At 44.7% G+C, this 26,550-nt stretch overlaps 1 protein-coding gene across 1 annotated transcript in view; it reads right to left on the minus strand.

Moving 5' to 3' along the window:
- Nucleotides 1-22,851, minus strand: part of MNS1 (meiosis specific nuclear structural 1) — a 36,735-nt gene extending 13,884 nt beyond the window's left edge. The window contains exons 1-7 of the mRNA XM_077263802.1: nt 22,701-22,851; nt 19,432-19,647; nt 14,437-14,564; nt 12,213-12,315; nt 10,536-10,765; nt 1,106-1,322; nt 166-273 (exon numbers count right to left, since the gene is read on the minus strand). Coding sequence (XP_077119917.1) covers nt 166-273; nt 1,106-1,322; nt 10,536-10,765; nt 12,213-12,315; nt 14,437-14,564; nt 19,432-19,647; nt 22,701-22,706 — 1,008 coding nt within the window. The 5' untranslated portion in view covers nt 22,707-22,851. The remainder of the gene's footprint in view (nt 1-165; nt 274-1,105; nt 1,323-10,535; nt 10,766-12,212; nt 12,316-14,436; nt 14,565-19,431; nt 19,648-22,700) is intronic.
- Between the last annotated feature and the right edge of the window lie 3,699 nt (nt 22,852-26,550).

The raw sequence follows: 26,550 nt of genomic DNA on the forward strand, positions 1-26,550 counted from the left end.
GTAATAAAATTTATCTTTTTAATATAAAACTCCTTTATCACTTCTTTTCCTCGTATGGTACTCCATATCAGAATATGCATTTATCCTTGTGGAAGTGACCTTAGCTGGTATTAATTTGGACTATGGGTATAATTTATATTTAGAGAGATGTTTCCTATCACTTACAATTTCCCCTTGCCTGGCCTCCTCCGCTTGTTCCTCCAGGTACAGCTCTTGACGCATCTGCTCAAGTTCTTCTCTCTGTTGAAGCTCTTTTTGGATGTGTCCTGCAAGCTAATACAAAAATGTATCACTGGTTATTTCTATAGAAAACACATATGAACCTACAAAAAGATATCCTGTTCCTCTAAATGTATTTTTAGTAAAGGAGTAAGTAATCTGGGTACACTCACGTTCACATGGGAATGTGATCCGGCGGATATCTGTAGATGTGACATCAACGGCCACATTCACCAACCAACGTGGAGGTGACCAAAGCTGGATTACCTCCCTCTTTATAACTTTTACAAATTGGCTTTAATTGTGACATTACTAATATTAATTTTGACATTTCCAGGGAGACGGAAAGAAAAGTATAGATAGGTGGGAGGTGGTTTAAAAGGCATTGCCAAATAGCGGCCAATGAAGGGGAAATGTCACATATGGGCACCGCTGCCTGGAAGAACCGCCACGTCCTCCGTCACACAAGATGGCACAAGCATTTCAAAGGGCAGATGGTATTTGGTGGCCTTATGACTTCAAAGAGTTGTAAAAGTGGTGATAAAAGTGGTGGTCTACTTTTAAGCTATAAATAATAATATTACTAGTTTCCCTTCATTAAAACGGTATGAAAGTGTGGCTCAATGCATGCTATAAAATAAGGTGCACTATGAGCTATATGCATAAAAGGGTTTATCAATTAATTTATCCTTTCTTATGTAATACATAGTTTAGGGCTGTGTTTCAAAATTGGACATAAAGGAGGAGGAATTAATAAAGGTTTTGAAATGTATTCATTTACTAATTTGTCCTCCACTAATAGGATCTCCTGTATTTTATAATTTGGTCAGCAATGTTGGGGACTCTGGTTGTGTTTGACTCTTTTCCTCATCTCATTGATCAATACCATGTCCTGAAGAGCCTTTTTCTTCTCCTCCTGCTCTCTAACTTGTGCCATGCGGTCCTCCTCTCTCCTCTGCTGCATGTTTGCAAATGCCAGGATCTTTCTGTTCTCGTCTTCCATCTTCTCCTTCTCCATTTTTCTCCAGGTGTATTGCTGCTCTTTGAATTCCTCTATGTATCTCCTTGTAGCATTCAATTTTTCTAGCTTCAATTGCCGCTCTCTGTAGAAAGAAAATATAATGTACAGAAAGTTCCCCAGAATATTGAATAGATTTAATTTAGCTTTTGTTGAGAGAAATTAGAATTTCATTGGCCACTGCAGTTCTGCTTGATGAATGAAACAGACAAATATTGCGCTGAAAAGGGTGTTATCATCATCCTGGATGGGTAAAACAGCAAAGTGTTTGTAAGAACAAGCAACTTTGTAATTTACCTCTTATTAAAATTCCTCTCTGTTCTCAGGAGCAGAGGCTTTTATAACTCTATCGTTTACTGTCCATTGCCTGCTTTACTTGCCACCTCTGCAGTGCATCAGTTTAAAACTAATGTGGAGCAGGGAGCCACTGGCTCCTTGCATCACTCTTCTGCTACAGCCAGCAAGCCTTTCAGTGGCTCGGAGCTGCAGAGCACTGCAGCATAATGACGTCAGGACCTCATTACACCACCTGGAAGTCCTCCGGCTGTAGAGGAAGTGCGGGGCAAAGAACCAGCTGAAAGGAGGAAGAGGACAAAGCAGCTCAGCAAATTGGGTTATTTTTTTTTTTTTAGATACTAGTAGAGCACTGGGGGGCACAATAGGAGCCAAATAAAGGGGCAATATTAATCAATGGGGTCAGAATTGGGGACATTATGAACCACTTTACCCCCGAGGGTGGTTTGCATGCTAATGACCGGGCCAATTTTTACAATTCTGACCACTGTCCATTTATGAGGTAATAACTCTGGAACGCTTCCATGCATCGCGGTCATTCCGAGAATGTTTTCTCATGACATATTGTACTTCAAGATAGTTGTAAAATTTATTTGATATTACCTGCGTTTATTTGTGAAAAAAATCGGAAATTTGGCAAAAAATTTTAAAATTTCGCAATTTTCCAAGTTTGAATTTTCATGCCCTTAAATCACAGAGATATGTCACACAAAATACTTAATAACATTTCCCACATGTCTACTTTACATCAGCACAATTATGGAACCAATTTTTTTTTTGTTAGGAAGTTATAAGTTGAACAGTGATTTCTCATTTTTACAACACCATTCTTTTTTTTTAGGGACAACATCACATTTGAAGTCACTTTGTGGGGTCTATATGATAGAAGATACCCAAAAGTGACCCAAAAGTGACACCATTCTAAAAACTGCACCCCTCAAGGAGTTCAAAACCGCATTCAAGAAGTTTATTAACCCTTCAGGTGCTTCACAGGAATTTTTTGAATGTTTAAAAAGAAATGAACATTTAACTTTTTTCACAAAAAAATTACTTCAGATCCAATATTTTTTTATTTTCCCAAGGGAAACAGGAGAAATTGGACCCCAAAAGTTGTTGTGCAATTTGTCCTGAGTACGCCGATACCCCATATGTGGGGGGGGACCACTGTTTGGGCACATGGCAGAGCTCGGAAAGGAAGGAGCGCCATTTGACTTTTCAACACAAAATTGTCTGGAATTGAGATCGGACACCATGTCACGTTTAGAGAGCCCCTGATGTGCCTAAACAGTAGAAACCCCCCCACAAGTGACACTATTTTGAAACTAGACCCCCCAAGGAACTTACCTAGATGTGTGGTGAGCACTTTCAACCCTCAAGTGCTTCACAGAAGTTTATAAAGTTGAGCCGTAACAAAATCACATTTTCCTCCCAAAAATGTTATTTTAGCTCCAAATTTTGCATTTTCATAAGGGCAACAAGAGAAATTGCACCATACAATTTGTGGTGCAATTTCTCGTGAGCACGCCGTATGTAGGGGAATACTACTTTTGAGGCACAGTACAAAACTCAGAAAGGAAGAGGTGCCATATTGGAGTTCAGATTTTGCCGGAATGGTTTGAGGGTGCCATGTCACATTGGCAGAGCCCTTGAGGTGCCAGAACACCAGAACTCATTTTACAAACTACACTCCGCAATGAATTCATCTAGGGGTGCAGTGATCATATTGACACCACATGTGCCTCACAGAATTTTATACCATTGAGTGGTGAAGAAAAAATAAATTACGGTACATTTTTACCACTAAAATGTTGTTTTAGCCCCAAGTTTTAATTTTTCTAAGGGCTAATAGGAATTTTTGAGTGTGCCAATTCCCTACATGTAATCGGGAAATATTTTTCAGGCACAGTGCAAAGCTCAGAAGGCAAGAAGCACCAGATTTTACTGTTATGGTTTGCCGGTGCCATGACCAACTGGGAGAGCTAATGAGGTGTCAGAACATAAAAAAAATCACCATAAGTGACCCAATTTTGTGAACTACACCTCTCAATAAATTCATCTAGGGGTGCAGTGATCATATTAACACCATGGGTGTGTCACAGAATTTTATACCAAAGAGACAGCAAGTGTTAGCTGATGGGACTATTACTTCCATCAGCCTACCCCTGCTGCCGGTAATAACAGTGACAGCAGGAGCGGCTGATGGGTGCTATAAAAAATAAATAAATGAAAAAAACGGCATGGGTTCCCCTGTATTTTCTATGACCAGCCAGGCAAAACTCACAGCTGAGGGCTGGTATTCTCAGGTCGGTAAGGGTCCATGGATAATGACCCTCCCATCCCTAGCCTAAAAATAGCAGATGCGACAATTCTGGTGCTTTGCCTGGCTCTTTCCACTTGCCCTGTAGCGGTTGCAAGTGGGGTTCATATTTGTGGGGTAGCTGTCACCTTTGTATTGTCAAGTGACATCAAGCCCCTGGCTTAGTAATGGAGAAGCGTCTATAAGACACTTAAAGGGAACCTGTCACCCCCCCAGGCGGTTTTAACTAAAAGAGCCACCTTGTGCAGCAGTAATGCTGCATTCTGACAAGGTGGCTCTTTTAGTTCTGGGTGCTGTAACTGCCGAAATAATCAGTTTTGTAATTTGTCCTAAATACCTTTTCTTCACTCAAGGAGGCAGGCCTTTCCCCCCTGCTGCAGACGCCACACAGCTGTCACTCAAATCTTCTTGGCGCCGGGCGCCGCCTCTTCACCGCTGTTTTGAAATGATCCGGCGCCTACGCTCTTTTCTCCTGCCTTGGGCAGGCGCATTGAGCGCTGCCCGTCTGTCCTCATATGCAGTCCAGCTGACTGCGCCTGTGCGGACGCCCTGCCTGTGAATCCCACAGGGGCTGGGATTCAGCTGGACTGCATATGAGGACAGACGGGCAGCGCTCACTGCGCCTGCCCAAGGCAGGAGAAAAGAGCACAGGCGCCAGATCATTTCAAAACAGCGGTGAGGAGGCGGCGCCAAGAAGATTTGAGTGTCTCGGTGAAAAGTCAGAAAGGGAACTCGGCAGGAAAGAGCAGCTAAACTCCGAGACCCTTCTGATCTAAGTAGTCGCGACTAGGAAGGCGACTTTCCGTAAGAGATGGGATAGAGAGATGTCCTGCAACGGCTCGAAGGGAGATTCTTGTAGGACACCTAGGACCAGATTAAGATTCCAGGCGTCTAGGGGTGCTCTATAGGGAGGTACCACATGGGAGACTCCCTGAAAGAACATTCTCACCTGGGGTTTGGAAGCGATCTTATGCTGGAACAGGATGGACAAGGCCAAGACCTGCCCCTTGAGGGAGCTTGGCACTAGGCCCAAGTCCAGGCCGGACTGAAGGAATTCCAAAATGGTGGGAATGTTGAAAACCAGCGGAGGCCGACCTCTGCTTCTGCACCATTCGAAAAAGATTTTCAGATCTAATGATAGATGCGCCCTGACACCGGTTTTTGAGCATTGATCATGGTGGAAACTACCTGGGGGAAAAACCCTCTTGGGTCAGAACCCAGGATTCAACGGCCAAGCCGTCAAACACAGGGCCCCTGAGTTCTGGTGGTAAATCGGACACTGAGAAAGCAGATCCGGTCGATCTGGCATTGTTCGACTGGATACGGATGGTGCGGCCTGCTAGGAGACGATGGAACCGCCGCAGGGACAGTCAAACCGCTCGGATCTCCAAGACATTGATGGGAAGATATGACTCCTGAGGAGACCAACTCCCCTAGGCAGTGTGGTGAGGAAAAACAGATCCCCAGCTGAGGAGGCTGGCATCGGTAGTGACTACCAACCAATGGCCCGGGAGAAAGGACTTCCCTTGGAGGCTGGAAGGACAGAAGCGTCCACCACTGGAGTGCCTACTTGACCCGAGAGATCAGCCGACTGTCGATCAAGGGAAAAGGTACTCTTGTCCCATGCATCCAAAAGTGCATGTTGTAAGGGACGAAGATGCAGCTGCGCAAATGGAATAGCTTCCACTGCAGCTACCATCTGCCCGAGGATCCTCATGCCGAAACGGAAGGAACAAGTAGACGGTTGACAGAGCGGAAGGACTCCCTGATGAAGAGCTAAGACCTTGTCCCGAGGGAGAATCACCAACCCTCGGGAAGTGTCCAGAATCATGCACAGGAAGGAAGTTTGCTGAGCTGGAACGGGCGATTTGTTCAGGTTGATCAACCAGCCTAGCCAAGAAAGGGTATCCCATGAAATGCGGAGGCACCCCTTGCAGGCTTAGAAAGATGGCCCTTTGATCACGGTTTGATCAGTCTTAGCAGAGTCCAGTAGGATGAGCTGAGTCGACAACCCCACCAAACGGTAATCCACTGGAATAAGGCGTGCTTGCTTGAAAAAACATGAGTGGAAATCCAAACAGGAAGAAAATAACAGCACCACACAAGTCTTCTAGTAAAAAAAAACCTTTGTCCTTTATTTTAACAACGTGCAGTGGACATGGTTACAGAGGGCAGGATAATTGCAAGACGAACTGGTTAGGTTAATGGACTACGGCCGTTTCGCGTGGTATACGCTTCAACGGGTCTAGAATCATGCACCGGAAGGAAGTTTGCTGAGCTGGAACGGGAGATTTGTTCAGGTTGATCAACCAGCCTAGCCAAGAAAGGGTATCCCATGAAATGCGGAGGCACCCCTCGCAGGCTTAGAAAGATGGCCCTTTGATCAGTAGGTCGTCTAGGTAAGGGAAGACGACTACGCCCTGAGGGTGTAAAATGGACATGAGAGCCGTTGTGACCTTTGTGAACACCCTGGGGGCAGTGGCGAGGCCGAAGGGCAAAGCCGTGAACTGAAAAAGTTCTCCGCGAACGGCGAAGTGAAGGAACCTTTGGTGAGGGGGGGGGGGGGAAGATTGGGATGTGAAGATACGCATCCCGAATATTATCGATGGCGGCTAGGAACTCCCCTTGCTCCATCAAGGAGATGACAGAACGGAGAGATTCCATTCTGAAATGCCGGACTCTGACAAATTTGCTTAGAAGCTTTAGGTCCAGGATGGGCCTGGCTGTACCATCCTTTTTTGGGACCATGAACAGATTTGAATAGATACCCTGGAACCTTTCGTTCTCTGGGACCGGGGTAATGACTCCGTCTTGGCAGAGTGACTCTATGGCTTGGTTAAAAGGATCTTGCCCTCGTTCCCACTTTGGGGGAATGGGAGGCAAAAAAAAACGGTTGGAGGGAAAGAAAATTCTATTTTGTATCCGGAGGACAACAGATTCCTGACCCACTTGTTGTGAACGACTGCGAGCCAGACATGGCGAAACAGGAGTAGGCAGCCGCCCACTCTGCTGGTGTCATCTGGACAGTGTTGCAAGTCATCTAGCCGAGGATCTTTGGGGCCTGGATCCCCTAGATCTGGCCTGCTTGGAGCGGGCATTCCACGAGTGGTTGGGTTTGTACGAGGCCTGTGGGCTCTTGTCCCTGCGAGCGGGGCGCCCCGAACTGGGGGAACTGGCCGTAGAGGACCACCTGTAATTGCTGTGAAAGGACCGGAATCGTGTCTGCAGCTGTCGGCAGATAGGGCGCCTAATTCTCTTCTGGGGAAGGGATTTACTCTTCCCGCCTGTAGCGTCCGAAATAAGCTGGTCCAGCTTTTCTCCGAATAAGGCCTCTTTCACACATCCGTCATTTGGCCAACATCACAATGAGTCGTTTTGGAGAAAAAACGCATCCTGCAAAGTTGCCCACAAGATGCGTTTTTTCTCCATAGACTTGCATTAGCGACGCATTGCGACGTTTGGCCACACGTTGCAACCGTCGTGCAACGGTTGCGTCGTGATTTTGCGGCCCGTCGTGACAAAAAAAGTTTAATGTAACGTTTTTTCGTCCGTCGGACCCGCCATTTCCGACCGCGCATGCGCGGCCAGAACTCCGCTCCCTCCTCCCCGGAACTCATAATGGGCAGCGGATGCATCTGAAAACTGCATCCGCTGCCCACGTTGTGCACTATTTGCACAACGTCCGTCGGTACATTGGGCCGACTGTTTGCGACGGCCCCGTACCGACGGATGTGGGAAAGAGGCCTAAGCGACTGCTGAGATAAGAGAGGGAGATTAAGGACTTTTTGGATGCAGTCCGCTTGTCAGTCCCTGAGCCATAGTGCCACTGTTTGCGGAGGTCAGATGAGAAGGGATATCCGGTTTCAAGAGATCTCTGACCTGCAAAACGTCTGTCTGGCGGCTCCATATGTCACCGAACTATGTCCTGGAACTCAGGGTGATTGGCAAACACCCTATGAGGATGTTTGGTCCTTTTAAAGGACACTGCGTTATCCGCGTGGGAAGTAGTAGGCTCTTCGTCGACCTGCAGCGACTGGTTGAAGGCCGCAATGAGGCTATCCACTGCAGCCTGATAACTTGGCGACTCTAGGTCAAGGGGCCCCTCAGACTCGGATTCGTGTTCGCTACAAGCCCCTGGAGAGGGAGAGCGAGAAACGGAGCTAACAGATGCCGAGGTGCCAGAGGGCCGAGCTATGTACTTGTTTCCTAGATGTCTGTCTGTGTTTTAAACGAGAACGGCCCCTGCAGGCCAATGCTTCCCCTGATATAGGGGAATTCTCTGAAACAGGTGGATTAGGGCTCCTGCTCCTGGAGGGCCCCTGAAGGGATTCAATCACCTTAGTTAAAGAAGCCATAGATTGCGATAATGACGAAACCCACTCAGGGGGACTAGTCACTGTGGGGTTGGTCGCGGTAGGGGGCTCCTGAGCGCATTTAGAGTCACAAGCATCACAGAGCGGAGTAGTATGCCCCCTTGGTAACGCAGCCTGACAGGAAAGTGCATGAAGCAAAAAACACTGTTTTGGTGGACTTTTTGGAGGTTTTAGGTAGGGACTTGCTGAACCCCTGTTATCTCACAATATACTGCAGGAAGGGCTATGTGTGAGTAGCTGAGGAACAGCGGAGCACTTTGTGTGGAAAGGAGGAGCCTGAGAGCAGTGTAGCAGAGCTCTTACCTAGGTCCTGTGCCCCTGAGAAGTTGAGAGAGGGACCGTCCAGCTCCCTGCAGCACCGCTGTTCCATCAGTGGTGGTGCAGTGGGAGCAGCACGGACGCCATAGGGGCCTCTGTGTATCCTAAGGGTTCACTCCCCTAGGAATTCACAGGGCTGTGTCCGGCTGTAGCCTGGCTCAGAAGGGGGTACATGGAGGTGACACTCCATGCTCCCGTGTGCTGCTGGGAGATCGGCGCCCTGAAGGGAACAGTCATCCCAAGTGTAGCTCAGGCATGGCATCCCACGTCGCAGGAGAGGATACAGGGAGGTGACACTCACCGTGCTCGCCTGTTGTTGGTTGGGGGAGATCGACCCCTTGAAAGGGTCCGTCGCCCCACTCTTCCTTGTAAAAAAGGTTTAAAAAAGTAAAACTTGAAAAATAAAAAAAAAAAAAGTATGGTCTAAATAGCAGACCCCAGTGTGCCTCCTACGGACACGAAGCATGAACTGGTTCTGTCCGAAACCAGTGTGGGTGTATACTGCAGAGGAGGAGCTAACCCTTTTTGTATTCACTTAGTGGCAGCAGCACAAACCCTCGGTCCTGTGTCCCCCAATGTGGCGAAGGAGAAAACAGTTTTCAACCTGGACGGTGCCAAGATGTGACCGTCCAGGCTGAGAACCACTGGTGAACGAGCGGCTGCGAGTGCAGTGTCAGTGACCGGCAGGGCTATATGAGGGACATTGCTAATGTATAGGGCCACATGGGGAATATCACTACTATATCTGAGCTACAAAGAAGGATGTTACACTTGTATGGGGGCATAATAAGTGGACAATACTACTGTATGCAAAAAAGGTAGATTCCTGAGAGGCAACAGTAAGAAGGTAAGTAAAATTCATGATTTATTGGTAAAATTAGAAGTGAAACAGTTTCACAAAATCCAGGGGCACAATATTCATATTGTGCAGCTGGATTTTGTGAAACTCTTTCATTTTGAATTTTACCAATAAATCATGGATTTTATTTACCTTCTTAGGCCTCATGCATACGATGAGGATTTGATGAATTTTTTTTATCTCAGTATTTGTAATCCAAAACCAGGAGTGGGTGATAAATACAGTAGTGGTGCATATGTTTCTATTATACTTTCCCTCTAATTGTTCCACTCCTGGTTTTGGCTTATTAATACGAATGTAAAATACTGACCAAATACTGAACGTGTGCACGTGGCCCCAGAGTTGCTTCGCTGGAATCTACCATTTTTGCATTGCTTCCAAGACGATCCCCAGGCTACTTCATGCAATACCTTCAGCTGTATCCAATAACTACGAATATTGTGAACTGACTGTCCCTCTACCTTAACCTGGTTTTCATCAACACTAATGTATTGGTGGCATGGTGGAGGCAATTCTGAATTTGGGCACAGAAAGAACATAAGCATTACTATTGTATGGGGGACACTGGGGAGAATGTATTGTTTTATTCATTTTGGGGGATAATGTTACCAACTAAGCTCAAGTTATATAAATTCTCTAAATCTAAAAAATTTAATTAACTGATTTAGCCAAAAAATGGTGGACAATACTTTGAAAAGTTGCAAGGTTTTTACGCAAAGCAAAGTTGGGCAAAATTTGGTGACTTTTGGTGTTCTTGCAATAGTTTAAAGCAGCTCTACCACAATGCACGGAGTTGTGGATGAGCCAGTGTCTGGTGTGGCTACTCCCAACAAATTCAGCAAAAGTGCTGGCTATTCTTATACCAGAAATGTTATTTCAGTCCCTAACAAGAGTAAAATTTATGGCGATGCACACGCCACTGAGAAGATGACCCTAATTCATTAAGTGGCGTGTGCCCGTTAATTTTTTGGGGCTTGACCCTGGTGATGGGTCTTCATATAGCTGAGCAGAAATATATGTTTTTTTTTTAAACTTTGCAAAAGAGTGCCCACTATAGGTTTCTTTGGCATATTACAGCACCTATTGTCTACTATTTTTCTCTACATGTTTTCAAGAGTCAGATTCAAATGAGCTTACGTTTGATCTTCTTCATAAATCTTCCTCACAATTTCATCAACAAGGATCTTTTCCCTTAGGAATTCCTGATAAGCCTCCTGCCTCTTCTTCTCTTTGTCTTCCAGCTGCGTTTCTAGCTCTCTCTGGTAACGCAGCTTCTCCTTATAACGTCTCGTCTCCTTGGCCAGCTCTTCTTCTGAAGCCCTTTCATGTTCTTCCTTCATTTTGCGAGCAATGTCAGAGTCTCGTTTCTATTAAGAAATGACAAATACATCAAAAAGGAAATTAATGAATGGCAACTAAAATTTAAACAGGTCAAGTACAGAAGGTTATTATAACCTTTGCCAACCAAAAGCATGCTGCGATTGGCAGCGTATATCGGCCGAGACTCACCAATGCAAGTCAGTGGGTGCCAGAAAAAAAAAACGCACGGCACACGGACAATATGACTATCAAGTTAGTAATGAGGGCATCTTATAGATGCCTCTCCATTACTGACCATGACAATACAATACTAACTTCAACATCAATAATATTACCCCACTTGCCAAGGCACCAGGGCGAATGGGAAGAGAGAAGGCTAAGCTCCAGAATTGGCGGATCTTATGGATGTGCCATTTCTGGGGTGGCTGAGAGCTAATGTTTTTAGTCTGAGAGGGGGCCAATATGTATGGCCCCTTCCTAGGCTATGAATATCAGCCCACAGCTGTTTGCCTAGTCTTTGCTGGTTATTAACTATAGGGAGGGCCCCATGTAATTTTTTTGTGGTCCACCATTTAATAAGCTGTAAAGAATAAGTATACAGCTGATATTAATAGCCTGGGAAGTTCCATGTGTATTACCCCCTTCGCAGACTAGAAGCATTAGCCCCCAGCTGTCCGCTTTCCCTCAGGTGGTTAACAAAATTTTGGGGGATCCCACACCATTTTTTTCTGTAATTTAATGATTAATTAGATACATGTACAGTAAGCTACACATGCAATGTATTAACTATATATGTTCTCTCTATTTCTATGTATTGAAGAATATTTACTTTTCAAACTATCTTTAAATGACATACATATTTACTAAAAGCTAAATGTCAAAATCGCATTGTTCTCGCATTAAAATCGCATACCACTTGCATGACTTTTAAGGAACAACATTGGACCAATTTTATTCAGGCTGATCGTTATGAGCTCAAACACTACAAACTGCATTAAATAGATGTCTCAAACCTGATGACACTGGTGTCCTTACTTTGAGAATCCATGTTAGAAAGACTGAATAATCCTAAATCCTACAAGAAAATTGATTATTTAAAGAATACACAGCACGAAACTTCACTAACAAGTTAAAGTGAGCAACTAACAATCTGTCAGTGAGCTTGTTCTAACAATCTAATAGGAATGTTAGTAACTCTTTTATCTGTCTTTTTTTGAGCTCCTCTCAGCTGATTTATGGCCACAGACTATACTAAAGTTAAGTTGCAAAGAAACAAAAGAGATTGTAAAAGCCAAATAGTGCAAAATTTGTAATGAAACCCAATTGCAAAAGTGATTTTTAGCCCAAATTACATGCTTTTAAGGATGCTCCAAAAAGTTGAACAACATCTGTTGCAAGGTATGCAGCTTGTATTGTTACACTTTGTGATAAATCTGCTGTAGATCATACTCTTGTGCACCATAATATAGATCTACAGAGAATACAGCACCTTACCATTTTCTCATAATTAAGAAGTTCTTTTTCAGCAACCTGAGCAGCCCTCTCCCTTGCTAGATAGGCAGACTTCAGTTTTTGTTCCAATTCCCTGAGCTCAAGGCTGTAAGAAAACACAAAAAATTAAAATTATAATACAATCATCTAGAAAACGTACCAGCATCGACTGAGACATACTATAATATCAAACAGCAACAATACACTGATCCATACGATTATAAAAAAAAAAAAAGAAGAAAACAGAATCTGTCAGCAGGTTTTTGCTACCTCATCTGAGTGCATTCTGAGGTACGCAAAAAGAAGCTGAATCGAACGATGTAACACTTAGATTTCTGGGTACAGCTGTTCTGAAACAATCAGTGTTTTTAGATCTAGATATGCAGCAGAGCTAAGGAAGCTAACCCCGACTAGAACTTTTTTGAAGTTACCAAATGGCTGCAATGAAACAAAGAGTGAAAAATTTAAATGGGTCTGAATACTTTCCGTACCCACTGTACAATGTCTATACACAAAATTCCAATATTATAAAAACAGCATTGATGGAGATAGTACCAAAATGAGGCACCACAGGCCAGAGGTACACTTATCTTAAGTTAAATCCCGCCACCTTTGTACAACTAATGATTGTTAGGGTCCAAAAATCTCTCATGCCCCACGGCATGATATACCATATAAACCCAGAATATATCATAACATAGTGGCCCGATGAACAGGTAATTATAAAATATAAACCATGACTATACCTCTGGTCCGATGGTGCCGCCACCCCTACGCGCGTTTCGGCTACCTGTGCCTTCTTCCGGGGGAGTCCCCCGCAGGGCCGCGCTTAGTAACCCGATGTTTACCCTGGTTACCAGCGTAAAATGTAAAAAAAACAAACACTACATACTTACATTCGCGTCCCCCGGCGTCCGCTTCCCACACTGACTGAGCGCCGGCCCTAACAGCAGAGCGGTGACGTCACCGCTGTGCTATACTTTCACTTTCACTTTACGGCGCTCAGTCAGTGTGGGAAGCGGACGCCGGGGGACGCGAAGGTGAGTATGTAGTTTGTTTTTTTTACATTTTACACTGGTAACCAGGGTAAACATCGGGTTACTAAGCGCGGCCCTGCGCTTCGTAACCCGATGTTTACCCTGGTTACCAGTGTAAAACATCGCTGGTATTGTTGCTTTCGGTGTCAAACACGACGATACACGCCGGTCTGACGACCAAATAAAGTTCTGAACTTTGTTCAACGACCAGCGATATCACAGCAGGATCCTGATCGCTGCTGCGTGTCAAACTAAACGATATCGCTAGCCAGGACGCTGCAACGTCACGGATCGCTAGCGATATCGTTTAGTGTGAAGGTACCTTAACTAGGCTTACCCTGTGTATTGTGTGTCTAATTGGCATTAATGTCTATACACAGTAAAGTGCCTATCACAGTGTCCCCACAGCGATGTGCTCCTGGTGCTAAAACAATCAATGCAAACAAACAAAACCACAGAGCTGGATAAGAGAGGAATCGCTGAAATCTGTGTTTTAGCCCCTACAGCACGCTGTCTCATCAATTTCACATCGAGCAGGTTTGACATTCAACAACCCCCACCAATCAGCTGTTAGCAGGTCCCAAGGCGACAAGTACACAGATTATGGAGCTGGCACAAACTGTTTCCATACACTGCCTAGTGCCAATGTTTAAGTATTGTGGCTCATTTCCTATTTAAGTGAATGGAAGCCGAGCTGCAGTATTTAACAACGGCCAGTATACAGTGTAGTGAGCTGTGCTGCTCCGGCTCGGTACACTGTGTACTTTTGGCCATGGAAGTGCTGATATATGATTGGGAGAATGTTGGGTGTGAACAACCCCATTTGAGAGGAGTTGTCAACATTCCTGATATGTCTGTTTAACCCCTTAATGCCCCTTGAGTTTGGAGAAGACTCAGAAGCAGAGCCTGCTCCACAGAGGGCAGATGCCTGCTATATTGTACAGCTTACCTCTACCTCTAACAGCAGCGATTGGCGCACCTTGTCCTGCCCCGCTGATTCAGAGTGAATGCCCGCAGGGAGAACATAGCTTCCTTTTCGCCCTGCAACCACGCTTCCCAACAGACAACCACATGCACTTAAAACGGTACTTTCCTGCAGACTGGTTGAAGGTTAGTACATTTTTTTGCTGACAGGTTCCCTTTAAGTAACTACAAATATAGGTTATTATTAGAGCAACAGTATCCATTACCTGTTCTCTCGTATTTGTTGCCTCATTTTCTCATCTTTAAGTTGCTCATTCTTTATTCTTGCCAACTCCTGCGCCATTCTCTCTTCTTGCTCAAGCTGTAACTCTTTAAGATGTTTGCTTTCTTCAAACTACATTTAGAGCAAAGAAAAGGTATCTTACGATAAGTTACAACTTCCATGGATTTTCTAGAATGACAAATCATACTTTATAACACACAATTCCGCACTTGTCCATGGGTCGGGTCAGATTTTGAAATTCAATCTTATTCACTTAAAGAGGACCTGTCACTTGGTAAAAAGCGGTCAGTTTTTGCTCCTATTTTAATCCCCACTGCTCCTCTAAATATTCATGTTTTTTTTTTTTTTTAAATCTGCCATATGGTTGCAGAAACATGGGACTGTTTATCTAGTTCTAATTTTTATGTTTTTTTACAAGGGCGAATTACTGCAAGGATAAAAATGCAAAGCAGCCTAAAGACAGGCCCTCCAGTGACTCCTGTGAGCCACTCCCATTTGGTAAAAAGACTAGAGATGAGCGAACTCAAACTTAAAAGTTCAGGGTTCCTACCAGATAATTAGTGTCCAGTGCTTAATGCCGAACACAGACTTCTCCCGGAAGCCCACTGCGATGCTCGGAGAAAGAGAATACGGTATATTTTCCAGCTCAAAAGTTCGGGTTCTGGTTCAAGTTCGGTACACAAACCGAACTCTGGAATAAAGTTTTAGTCGGGTACCAGAATCAAACTTCCACAGCTAAACTCATCCCTAGTAAAGACCATGAGAAAAAAGACTCACATCTCTGAAACCGCGTGGGGGAATTAACCCCTCAACGACCAGGGGTATTTCAGTTTTTGAATTTCCGTTTTTTTGCTCTCATTCTTCCCAGAGTCATAACTTTTATATATGGCCATGTGAGGGCTTGTTTTTTGCAGGACAAGTTGTACTTTTGAATGACATTGGTTTTAATATATTGTGTACTGGAAAACAGGAAAAAAATTCCAAGTGCGGTGAAACTGCAAAAAAAAGTGCAATTCCACAGTTGGTTTTATTTTTAACCATGTTCACTAAATGCTAAAACAGACCTGCCATTATGATTCTCCAGGTCATTACGAGTTCACAGACACCAAACATGTATAGGTTAATTTGTAGCGTCTCCATTTTTCGTGCTGTGGGGCTGGGTGAGGGCTTATTTTTTAAGCACCAAGCTGATACGATCTTTTGATCACCCCTTATTTTATTGCAATGTAGCGGCGACAAAAAAAATGTAATGCCATTTAGCCATTGGGTTAATTTTTACAATTCTGGCCACTGTCACTTTATGAAGTTATAGCTCTGGAACGCTTCAACGTATCCCACTGAATCTCACACTGTTTTTTCGTGACATATTGTACTTCATGTTAGTGGTAAAATTTATTCGATATAACTTGCGTTTATTTATGAAAAAATGGAAATTTGGTAAAAATCTTGAAACTGTTGCAATTTTCAAACTTTAAATTTTTGTACTCTTAAATCAGAGAGTGGCGTCACACAAAATAGTTAATAAATAACTTTTCCCTCATGTCAACTTTACATCAGCACAAATTTGGAAACATAATTTTTTTTGTTAGGACGTTTTAAGGGTTAAAAGTTGACCAGCGATATCTCATTTTTACAACAAAATTTACAAAGACATTTTTTTTTAGGGACCACCTCACATTTGAAGTGAGTTTGGGGGTCAATATGACAGAAAATACCCCAAATTACACCATTCTAAAAACTGCACCTCTCAAGGTGCGCAAAACCACATTCAAGAAGTTTATTATCCCTTCAGGTGCATCACGAGAAGTAAAGCAATGTGGAAGGAAAAAAAAAAATGAACATTTTACTTTTTTCACAAAAAAATTACTTTTTAACCATTTTTTTTACTTTCACTAGGCTATCAGGAGAAAATGGACCCCAAAATTTGTTGTGCAATTGCTCCCGAATACGCTAATACCCCATATATGGGGGAAAGCCACTGTTTGGGCGCATGGCAGGGCTCAGAAGGGAGCACTATTTGACTTTTTGAACGTAAAATTGTGTGGAATCAATGGTGGCGCCATTTCGCATTTGTAGACCCTCTGATGTCCCTCAACAGTGGAACCCACCCAATTCTAACTCCAACCCAAACCCCAACACGCCCCTAACCCTAATCCCAACCCTAACTCCAACACACCCCTAACTATAATTCCAACCACAAACCTAACCCTAACACACCCCTAACCATAATCCCCTGCCACAACCCCACAACCTACTGTCTCCTTCTCCATTGTCCTGTAGAATTCAAGCTGTCAAGGCAGGGTCCTCTCCCCTCTATACCAGACTGTCATTGTTAGTTTGTTCACTGTAATTTACATTTTTATTTTGTTTATAGCCCCTTCTCATGTACAGCACGATGGAATCAACAATGCTTTAAAAATAAATAATAATAATAATACATAGCTGTAAAATGGTATTTATGAACATTAAGAAAATTCAGAATTAAATGTTTTAATTTATATTTTTTTAGTTATTTTTTTATAATAAAAAGTGATCAAAAAGTTGCATGTACCACATAGTAGTACCAATAGAAAAAAACAGTTTGTCAGGCAAAAAATAAGCTCTCATACAGCTCTGCTGATGGAAATTTGTAAAACTTATGGCTCTCAGAACATGGCGAGCCCCCTCCTAGAAAATGTTTGTTCTTTTTTACAAACATATATTCAAAGACAAATACAACTAATCTTGGAAAAAACAAGCCCTCATATGACAGTGTCAATGAAGAAATAAAAAATATTTAGATCCTGAAACATGATGATTAAAAAGTATTTAAAAAAAAATGGTTATGTCATAAATGCTAAAACTAGCTGTGATTCTAAGGGGTTACTACAGAAATGTTTAAAGCATTTTATAATCTGAAAAGGCCTAGCATTTTTTGAGAAGGATGAAATTAGTTTATCATCCCTACTGTACAAGTGATAAAAGTCATCTTCTGTGGCAAGGGCAGGTGATAAGGGTAATAGGTGTGGGCAGCTGTAGAGGGCTCCATCACAGAAGGGGGCAATTTATGGATTATTATGGAAAAAACACTGCTTGGCCTTTAGTGCAATTAAAGCGATTGTGCAGGAGATAAAATATGAGTTCCCACAGCAGAAAAGAAACAAAATAAAAAAACATTACTCACCTGTATAACCCCTTAAAGCACCACTCCAGCGTTTTTTTCTATTGCACCACTGGAGTGGTGCCTTATAATGTAATTTCCCTGCCCTCTGTCTCACACTCAACCTGCAACCTTCATCCTTTTCCTGCGTCGCTCCCATCGTTCTCTGGCAAAAAGTGACCTGCCAATAGCTCCAGTGTTTCATGGAGCACGACGGAGGTCACTTTTCAATACAAGTCTATGATAGCCTCGCTCTGCTGCTCATAGACTTACATTGAGCTCCTGTGACTTAAATTCTAACTTCCGGCCAGTTAAAAGTTATGGGCACAAGATGGCGCCACTGGACTGAAGCCGCTGGAAGGTGAGTGCAAGAACTGGGGCAAGGGGGCTTACATTTAAAGCGCCACTCCAACGCTGCAAAAAAAACCCCAAAAAACAAAGCTTTGAAGTGTTGCTTTAAGGACAAATCCAGTTTTCATTTCTATGCTTTAATTTTTTCCTTCTTTGAAGAGCCATACCTTTTTTATTTTTTCATTGACATAGCCATATAAGAGTATGGTTTTTTTTGCAGAATAAATTGTAGTTTTGAATGACATCGTTCGTTGCATAGTACAAATGACTTGACATCATGATTCTTCAAGTCAGTACAATTACAGTGTAACCAAAATTAATTTCCATATTATTTTTATTTGCAAAAGAAAAAATTGCCTTCTGTAGCCATTTTCCGAGACCGATTAGTTTTCAGTCAATGGAGCTCTATGAAAGCCTGCTTTTATTTTTGTTTGCAGAACTGTATATTATTTCACTTCTATTTTGGGGTACACACACTTTGAATACTGTGTACTGAATTTTTTGGGGGAGGTGCTGAAACCAAAAAAAGGCAATGCTAGCAAATATTTCTGTATTGTAGAATACAGTGAAAATTATGATTGAATTGAGAATAGGGGGAGTCGCTGCCTAAACGGGGGCGTCCCCAATGGTATGGCGCCATGTTTATGATGTTGTCAGAGACCGCAGCAATCAGATATGAGGCAGCTTCTGACTTCCTGAGCCCACTCGATACACCTGCATGATGGATATAAGCGTCATGGAGTGTGAAGGGATAAATCCCCCTTGTGTTTCTTTACTCTTTTGCTCCTTTTGGTCTGAATCTACAATGTTCGTATTCCAATAAGAATAGGGAAAACCACTGCATGACTAGGTGTGTCCAAACTTTTGACTGGTACTGTATGTCTCCGGGACAGCCACTTTTAATAAATGCTTGTCCATTTGTCAGCTATTGTGCTAATCCTTTTGGTCAGAGGGTGTTTGGACATATTCTGATACCTTGCTTTGGGCTTCTCCTAATCTTGTTTTGGGGAATCCTTGACTCGGTTCTAGGGAAGTCTTGGTGACAATATTTGGTCTGTGCACCCTGTGGCCTTGATTTATCAAAGCCTTTATGCCAGTAATGTGGCGTAAAAAGCTTTGAAAAGTCTCAACATTTTGGCGCAACTCAAAGCTGTGCTTAAAATTTGGCTCCTTTTGATGCTCTCACACGATTTTCACCCAGCTGCAACAGGCAAAGCTGAGGCTGAATGGGGGCATGGTGACCGCCACTCTAAGTCACGATGAGCGGCGTCATTTGCTAAGACACAAATCTTATTCCAGCAAGGACTGGAGTAGGATTTGTAGCGAGGTGCACACCAAGGTGGACACCACTTGTCCATTGTTCCTGATCCATGAAGAGGTGTATGCCTCTTCATGGATCATCAGCATCTGATTCCAGCACATTTCATGAAGACCAACGTGAACAATGCCAGTTTTAATGAATCAGAATCAGAACTACACAGCTCTTACCTGCTGGAGCGTTTCCTCCATCCTCTTCTCCTGTTCTTCATCCTGAAGTCTCCTCAGAAAGCGTTTTTTTTCCACACGTTCCTCGCTCTTCAAGCATGCTTCCATCTGCTGTTCTTGGTTCAGTTTCTTAATTTGGTCCTCCCGAATAAATTCTTGGCGCCTAGCCTCTGCTATCATCTTCTCCCTCTGACTATAGGTCACACTTCTCTTTGAAACCTAATAAGATATATACAGTATATTTGGGAGATGATTTATCATTAGAATTGCTAAATGCAAAAAAGAATAAGACACGGACTTTATTACAATCCTGTACATGGCATAATATATTTAACACATCTCGCTAGTCATTGGCTAAATTCATAGCACCTTACTGAACTTATACAGATTTATATGTATATTCATGTAAAAATATACTGTCTCTTATTTTAATACACTGGTGTTTATCAACACTATAAAAAAAATCTAACAATACACAATCATTATTATATACTGTGAATTATATCAGTCCAACACTCTGATGTGTACATTCCATTTCTGTACCCATGTTAGAGCGGACTCGTCCCCTTGGACTGTATGCTTCTAAATGTGCAATATTCATCTTGTTACATATGGTGCCCCGATCTATACCAGTGGGGTTCATGCAGACCAGGACTGGTGATATATATTTTTGAATGAATTTTTAATCTGGGATAATGTGTTACCGGATCCAGTAATTATTTGGATACATACAGTCATTAACTAAAGTGTTGGCACCCTTGAAATTGTTCCAGAAAGCGAAGTATTTCTCTAAGAAAAGAATTTCAATTACATGTTTTGTTATACACATGGTTATTTCCTTTGTGTGTATCAGAACAACATAAAAAAACTGAGAAAAAAGGCAAATTGGACATAATTTTACACAATACCCCCCAAAATGAGCCAGACAATAATCATGTGTCTAACAAAACATGTGTAATTGCAAAACTTTTCGGAGATACTTCATTTTCTGGAACAATTTCAAGGGTGCCAACACTTTCTGCCATGATTGTATGTGCATAAATCCACAGACGTATTGTTTTATGTGTTGGCTCCTTTTTAAATCTAATATAAGTACAGAATACATATCCGAGTGGTGGACTGATATAACTGACTGTATTCACGCCGGAGGGCATTTCTATTTAGTGATATTTGATTAAATTGGCTTTTACTAACACCATGAGAGTCAATGTACTTTTTTAGAATTATTTTAATTAAAACACACAAGTTTTTCTGGAATAAGACATCGGATCAGTTATATCAGGTATCATCTTATTCAGCCTCCTATGACCTACATGTCCATATAGATGGCTTAGGGGGGTTGATCCTGCTGACAGATTCCCTTTAAGACATATTCCCTTCCAGTGCAGGTGTCTCCGAATCTTATGTGTATAAATATCACAGCGAGTAATTAATTAAAAAGGAGCATGATATTAAAAAAAGATGTGGTTTGGAATGGTGAAGACTCAAGCTGGCCAAAAATATACAAACAGGTGAGAGATAGAGGTGGCCATTGTTTCTGCTGACAATCACATAGATATAATAGACTGTTATCTGCTGCGGAAGGCGAGAAAAGGTGATGGGAGACAGCCAACTAAGAGCAGAAAGTATCTTTCTAGGCCATTGTGTCTCCATCTTGACTCCTGCCCATACCTGCTTGTGTTCTGCTGCTGCTGCTGACAATATGGTGATGGACTCAGTTGACACATGAGAAGCAATGTTACGGCCACATCAAACTAGAAAGCAACAAAGTATCAATGCTTTACAATAGCTGAAGATCCACTGCACGTTTACCAATGACTGGTGCTATTCATCTCTAATCTATGGGAATAAGGGCACGCTGATTAGCATCCAATGCCATTTGTCCTGTACAGCGGGTACAGATGTTCTCCTAAGGTGATGGTGCGTTGCCCGCAGATGCCCTCACTTACTGACTGAGGACTGATCCTGAGAATGAGAAGACCCCAGCTATGGCTTTTCAGTGATATTACCCAAAATGTACGGACCTTCAACTAGTGATGGAGTATGAGGGGGAAGTGCCGCTGCCGCTCTGGGCCCAAAATTCTATAAGGTAGCAAAGTTTAGCACATAGTGTCACATGGTCGTGCAGCAGGCATAGCTACCTCCTAAAACAAATGAACCCTGCGGCCGACATTGTCATCTCAGTCGCTGCCTATGAAGAGCGCTCCACACAATCACAAGCTCATGTAGATTGCTGCACTCTACATAGGCAGCAACCAGGATGATAAAGGCTGCACTGTGCCCTCACGGATCTCTAGGACTCTTCTATCACTTGTGATTTGGAGAGGGGGAAAAGACACCTGCCGAGATAAAATGTTACTGAATGTTAGTGCTTGTATGTGTTCACATACTTTCTCCAGCCCGGTTTAGCGTTACGGCTGGGGGGCAACAGCAGAGAAGACCAAACAAAACATGCAACAAACAAATAATACAACAATGTATAGTAGAAACGAAAACATTGGATTTTATCAAAAAGCAAGAAAACCGAGCGACCACAGAGAAATCAGTTCTTACCATCCAATGTGTGTTTGGGGCATGTCCTGCACTGGAGGAAGGGGCTCATGGCGTCGGCCCAAGAGTCAGGCCGCGCTCACACACTCAGGGTGTCACATCAGTGTCTGTGAGCCTAAACCAGGAGTGGGTGATAAATGCAGAAGTGGTGCATATGTTTCTATTATACTTTTCCTCTGATTGTTCCCTCCTGATTTTCGCTTACAAATACTGAGGTGAAAACACTGACAATGGCTGTGCTGCAGTGCACATGTATATGATATTAAAATAGTGTCCAACATTGCTGCTTACTGCCACCCCTGTGCACAGGTCGTGTGTGGTATTACATCTCAGGACCATGCACTTTAGGGTATGTGTCCACGTTCAGGATTGCATCAGGATTTGTAAGCCAAAACCAGGAGTGGGTGATAAATACAGAAGTGGAGCATAGGTTTCTATTATACTTTTCCTCGAATTGTTCCACTCCTGGTTTTGGCTTACAAATACTGATGGAAAATCCTGACCAAATCCTGATGGAATCCTGAACGTGGACACATACCCTTAATGAAGCTAAGATGCACTACCTGCCATCACCGGAGGACAGGGCGGCGCTGTGCCTGGAGGGTGCCGCCATGTTGTGCAATCCTGTAGTTGTGATCTGTAGTATGTGCGCGGGGTGCTGCAGTACGTGACACAACACATTAGTGCAGCCGACCCCTCAGTCAGACAGTGTCCTTTCTCACCATCATTGTTACAGCTCAGAGCCCGCGCTTCTCCCAGATCCGCCACTTCTTCTTCCTCAGCCGCCGCTGCTGTTTGCTCACGTTACTCAGGTAACCGAGTTTCCATGGATATTCTCCGCCCTTCCATGCCCTCTTTTTCCTCACGTGACCTGCAAACTAGCTCACATTTCGAAAGCTGTCGCTACAAAGCGATCCTGCCGCCATGATTTTGGTTTCTTAGCAAATGAGCGATCAAAATGATAATATTTTGTTTTATTAGCGCCACCTAGTGTGCGGCCTGCGTTACGTACAAAGACAACCCGTGTTGTAGTCTCCCGGCCCTGTTTTGCTAAGGCCTGGACTCACGGTAAGATCACGTGGTATTTGTGGAGCAACCTATCCTGATAGTGTGCCCAGCTGAATAGTTGAGGGGGCACTGTGACTGTGTACAGGGGGTGAGGGCGGTTCAGACGCCGGTATATGAGGGGGGCGCTATGTACACGTGATAATGGCTCAGAGGCTGATATACAGGGGGTAATGGCAGCTCAGGCTGCTATGTGATGTACCACTGTGTACAGGGAATGATAGCGGCTCAGAGGCTGGTATGTTAGGGCTCACTGTGTGTACAGGGGATGATGGCAGCTGAGAGGCTGCTATGTGAGGGGGCACCATGTGTACAAGGGATGTTGGCCTCTCAGAGGCTGGTATATGAGGGGGCACTGTGTGTACAGGGGATCAAGTTGGCTCAGAGGCTGGTATGTGAGGGCTCACTGTGTGTACAGGGGATGATGGTGGCTCAGAGACTGGTATGTGAGGGGTCACTGTGTATAGGGGATGATGGCAGCTGAGAGGCTGCTATGTGAGGGGGCACCATGTGTACAAGGGATGTTGGCCTCTCAGAGGCTGGTATGTGAGGGGGCACTGTGTGTACAGGGGATCAAGTTGGCTCAGAGGCTGGTATGTGAGGGGGCACTGTGTGTACAAGGGATGATGGTGGCTCAGAGGCTGCTATGTGAGGGGACACTGTGTATAGGGGATGATGGTGGCTCAGAGGCTGGTATGTGAGGGGGCACGGTGTGAACGGGATGATGGTGGCTCAGGCTGGTATGTGAGGGGGCACTGTGTGAACAGGGGGTGATGGCAGCTCAGAGGCTGGTTTGTGAGGGGGCACGGTGTGAACAGGGGATGATAGCTGCTCAGAGGCTGGTATGTGAGGGGGCACTGTGTGAACAGGGGATGATGGCGGCTCAGAGGCTGGTATGTGAGGTGGCACTGTGTGAACAGGGGATGATGGCGGCTCAGAGGCTGGTATGTGAGCTGGCACTGTGTGAACAGGGGGTGATGGCAGCTCAGAGGCTGGTATGTGAGGGGGCACTGTGTGTACAGGGGATGATGGCGGCTCAGAGGCTGGTATGTGAGGTGGCACTGTGTGAACAGGGGGTGATGGCAGCTCAGAGGCTGGTATGTGAGGGGGCACTGTGTGAACAGGGGGTGATGGCAGCTCAGAGGCTGGTTTGTGAGGGGGCACGGTGTGAACAGGGGATGATAGCTGCTCAGAGGCTGGTATGTGAGGGGGCACTGTGTGTACAGGGGATGATGGCGGCTCAGGCTGGTATGTGAGGGGGCACTGTGTGAACAGGGGATGATGGCGGCTCAGAGGCTGGTATGTGAGGTGGCACTGTGTGAACAGGGGGTGATGGCAGCTCAGAGGCTGGTATGTGAGGGGGCACTGTGTGTACAGGGGATGATGGTGGCTCTGAGACTGGTATGTGAGGGGACACGGTGTACCGGGACGATGGTGGCTCAGAGGCTGGTATGTGAGGGGGCACTGTGTGTACAGGGGATGATGGTGGCTCTGAGACTGGTATGTGAGGGGACACGGTGTACCGGGACGATGGTGGCTCAGGCTGGTATGTGAGGGGGCACTGTGTGTACAGGGGATGATGGTGGCTCTGAGACTGGTATGTGAGGGGACACGGTGTACCGGGATGATGGCAGCTCAGAGGCTGGTATGTGAGGGGGCACTGTGTGTACAGGGGATGATGGTGGCTCTGAGACTGGTATGTGAGGGGACACGGTGTACCGGGATGATGGTGGCTCAGAGGTTGGTATGTGAGGGGGCACTGTGTGAACAGGGGATGATGGCGGCTCAGAGGCTGGTATGTGAGGTGGCACTGTGTGAACAGGGGGTGATGGCAGCTCAGAGGCTGGTATGTGAGGGGGCACTGTGTGTACAGGGGATGATGGTGGCTCTGAGACTGGTATGTGAGGGGACACGGTGTACCGGGACGATGGTGGCTCAGAGGCTGGTATGTGAGGGGGCACTGTGTACAGGGGATGATGGTGGCTCTGAGACTGGTATGTGAGGGGACACGGTGTACCAGGATGATGGCAGCTCAGAGGCTGGTATGTGAGGGGGCACTGTGTGTACAGGGGATGATGGTGGCTCTGAGACTGGTATGTGAGGGGACACGGTGTACCGGGATGATGGCAGCTCAGAGGCTGGTATGTGAGGGGGCACTGTGTGTACAGGGGATGATGGTGGCTCTGAGACTGGTATGTGAGGGGACACGGTGTACCGGGACGATGGTGGCTCAGGCTGGTATGTGAGGGGGCACTGTGTGTACAGGGGATGATGGTGGCTCTGAGACTGGTATGTGAGGGGACACGGTGTACCGGGATGATGGCAGCTCAGAGGCTGGTATGTGAGGGGGCACTGTGTGTACAGGGGATGATGGTGGCTCTGAGACTGGTATGTGAGGGGACACGGTGTACCGGGATGATGGTGGCTCAGAGGTTGGTATGTGAGGGGGCACTGTGTATACATGGGAGTAAGAGGAGCAGGAATGCACTGTTAAGAATAAAAGTAAAATCTACAGTTAATAAACGTGAAAAACGTATCACCAAAATATAGTATTCAGGACTATGACTTTAACAGGTCTGTTCCCCCACTGTGCCCCTCCATGCCTGGAAATCTATTAATATGCGGACCCCAATGCTGGATTCACAGGTCTAAGGCTCCGTTCACATCTATTTTATTGGCACAGAATTTGTAAATTTTCAAAAAAATAGTGTTAATGGCGGTAAAACAATGCACCCTATGATCAGGCACCGTTGGTGTCGACCACGTAAGGGACCCAGGCCTGCTTTCATTTTGAAATGAAATTCAGTCCATGGTAAGTGCTGCAGCTGTGTGCGGGGAAGCAGCAGACTTGTAAGTGCAGTAACCTGAAGCTCCAGTAAGAGCACAGCACATAACCGGCACTACAAGTAATGAGGCCTCTGAGCCGCCCTCACCCCTTGTATGTCACTGATATCTGCAAAGATGGGATCAGCAGGTATCATTCACCTGCACCTCATATTCTAATAGGCAGGCGCACAATGCCTCCTGATCGCGCCCTGCCTAGTATCCGTATACCCGACGTCACCGGCCCTTCTCACCTTCCTATACAGATGTGAGCAGGAGCAAGCCTTTTAAGGAGTTCTCCACTTTTAGAAATTTGGATCCAAACTGATTAGATTGTAATATAAGAAATATAATAATTATAATAGAGTATTTGCCGTCCCTCAGTCTAGCACTGGCGGCCTGCCTCTGTGGTGGTGATGTCACAAGTACAGCCCATATCTCCGCTGCTGCCAATTATTGAGCTCTGCGTCTCTCCTGTTGTTTATGGTACGAGCTTCCGAGCTCAGTATTTGGCTGCAGCGGTGATGTGCATTGTATGTTTTTCTTTTTTATTACAATCTTATCTGTTGAGGTCCAGTTTTCTAAAAGTGGAAAACCCCTTTAGCAGCTCCCTGTCTTATGACAACAATGTACATCATGGTCGGATTTTGGTTCCTACTTTATGACCTACATTTTTGTAATCGT

This window comes from Ranitomeya variabilis, chromosome 5, assembly GCF_051348905.1.
Source record: "Ranitomeya variabilis isolate aRanVar5 chromosome 5, aRanVar5.hap1, whole genome shotgun sequence".
Taxonomy (NCBI): domain Eukaryota; kingdom Metazoa; phylum Chordata; class Amphibia; order Anura; family Dendrobatidae; genus Ranitomeya; species Ranitomeya variabilis.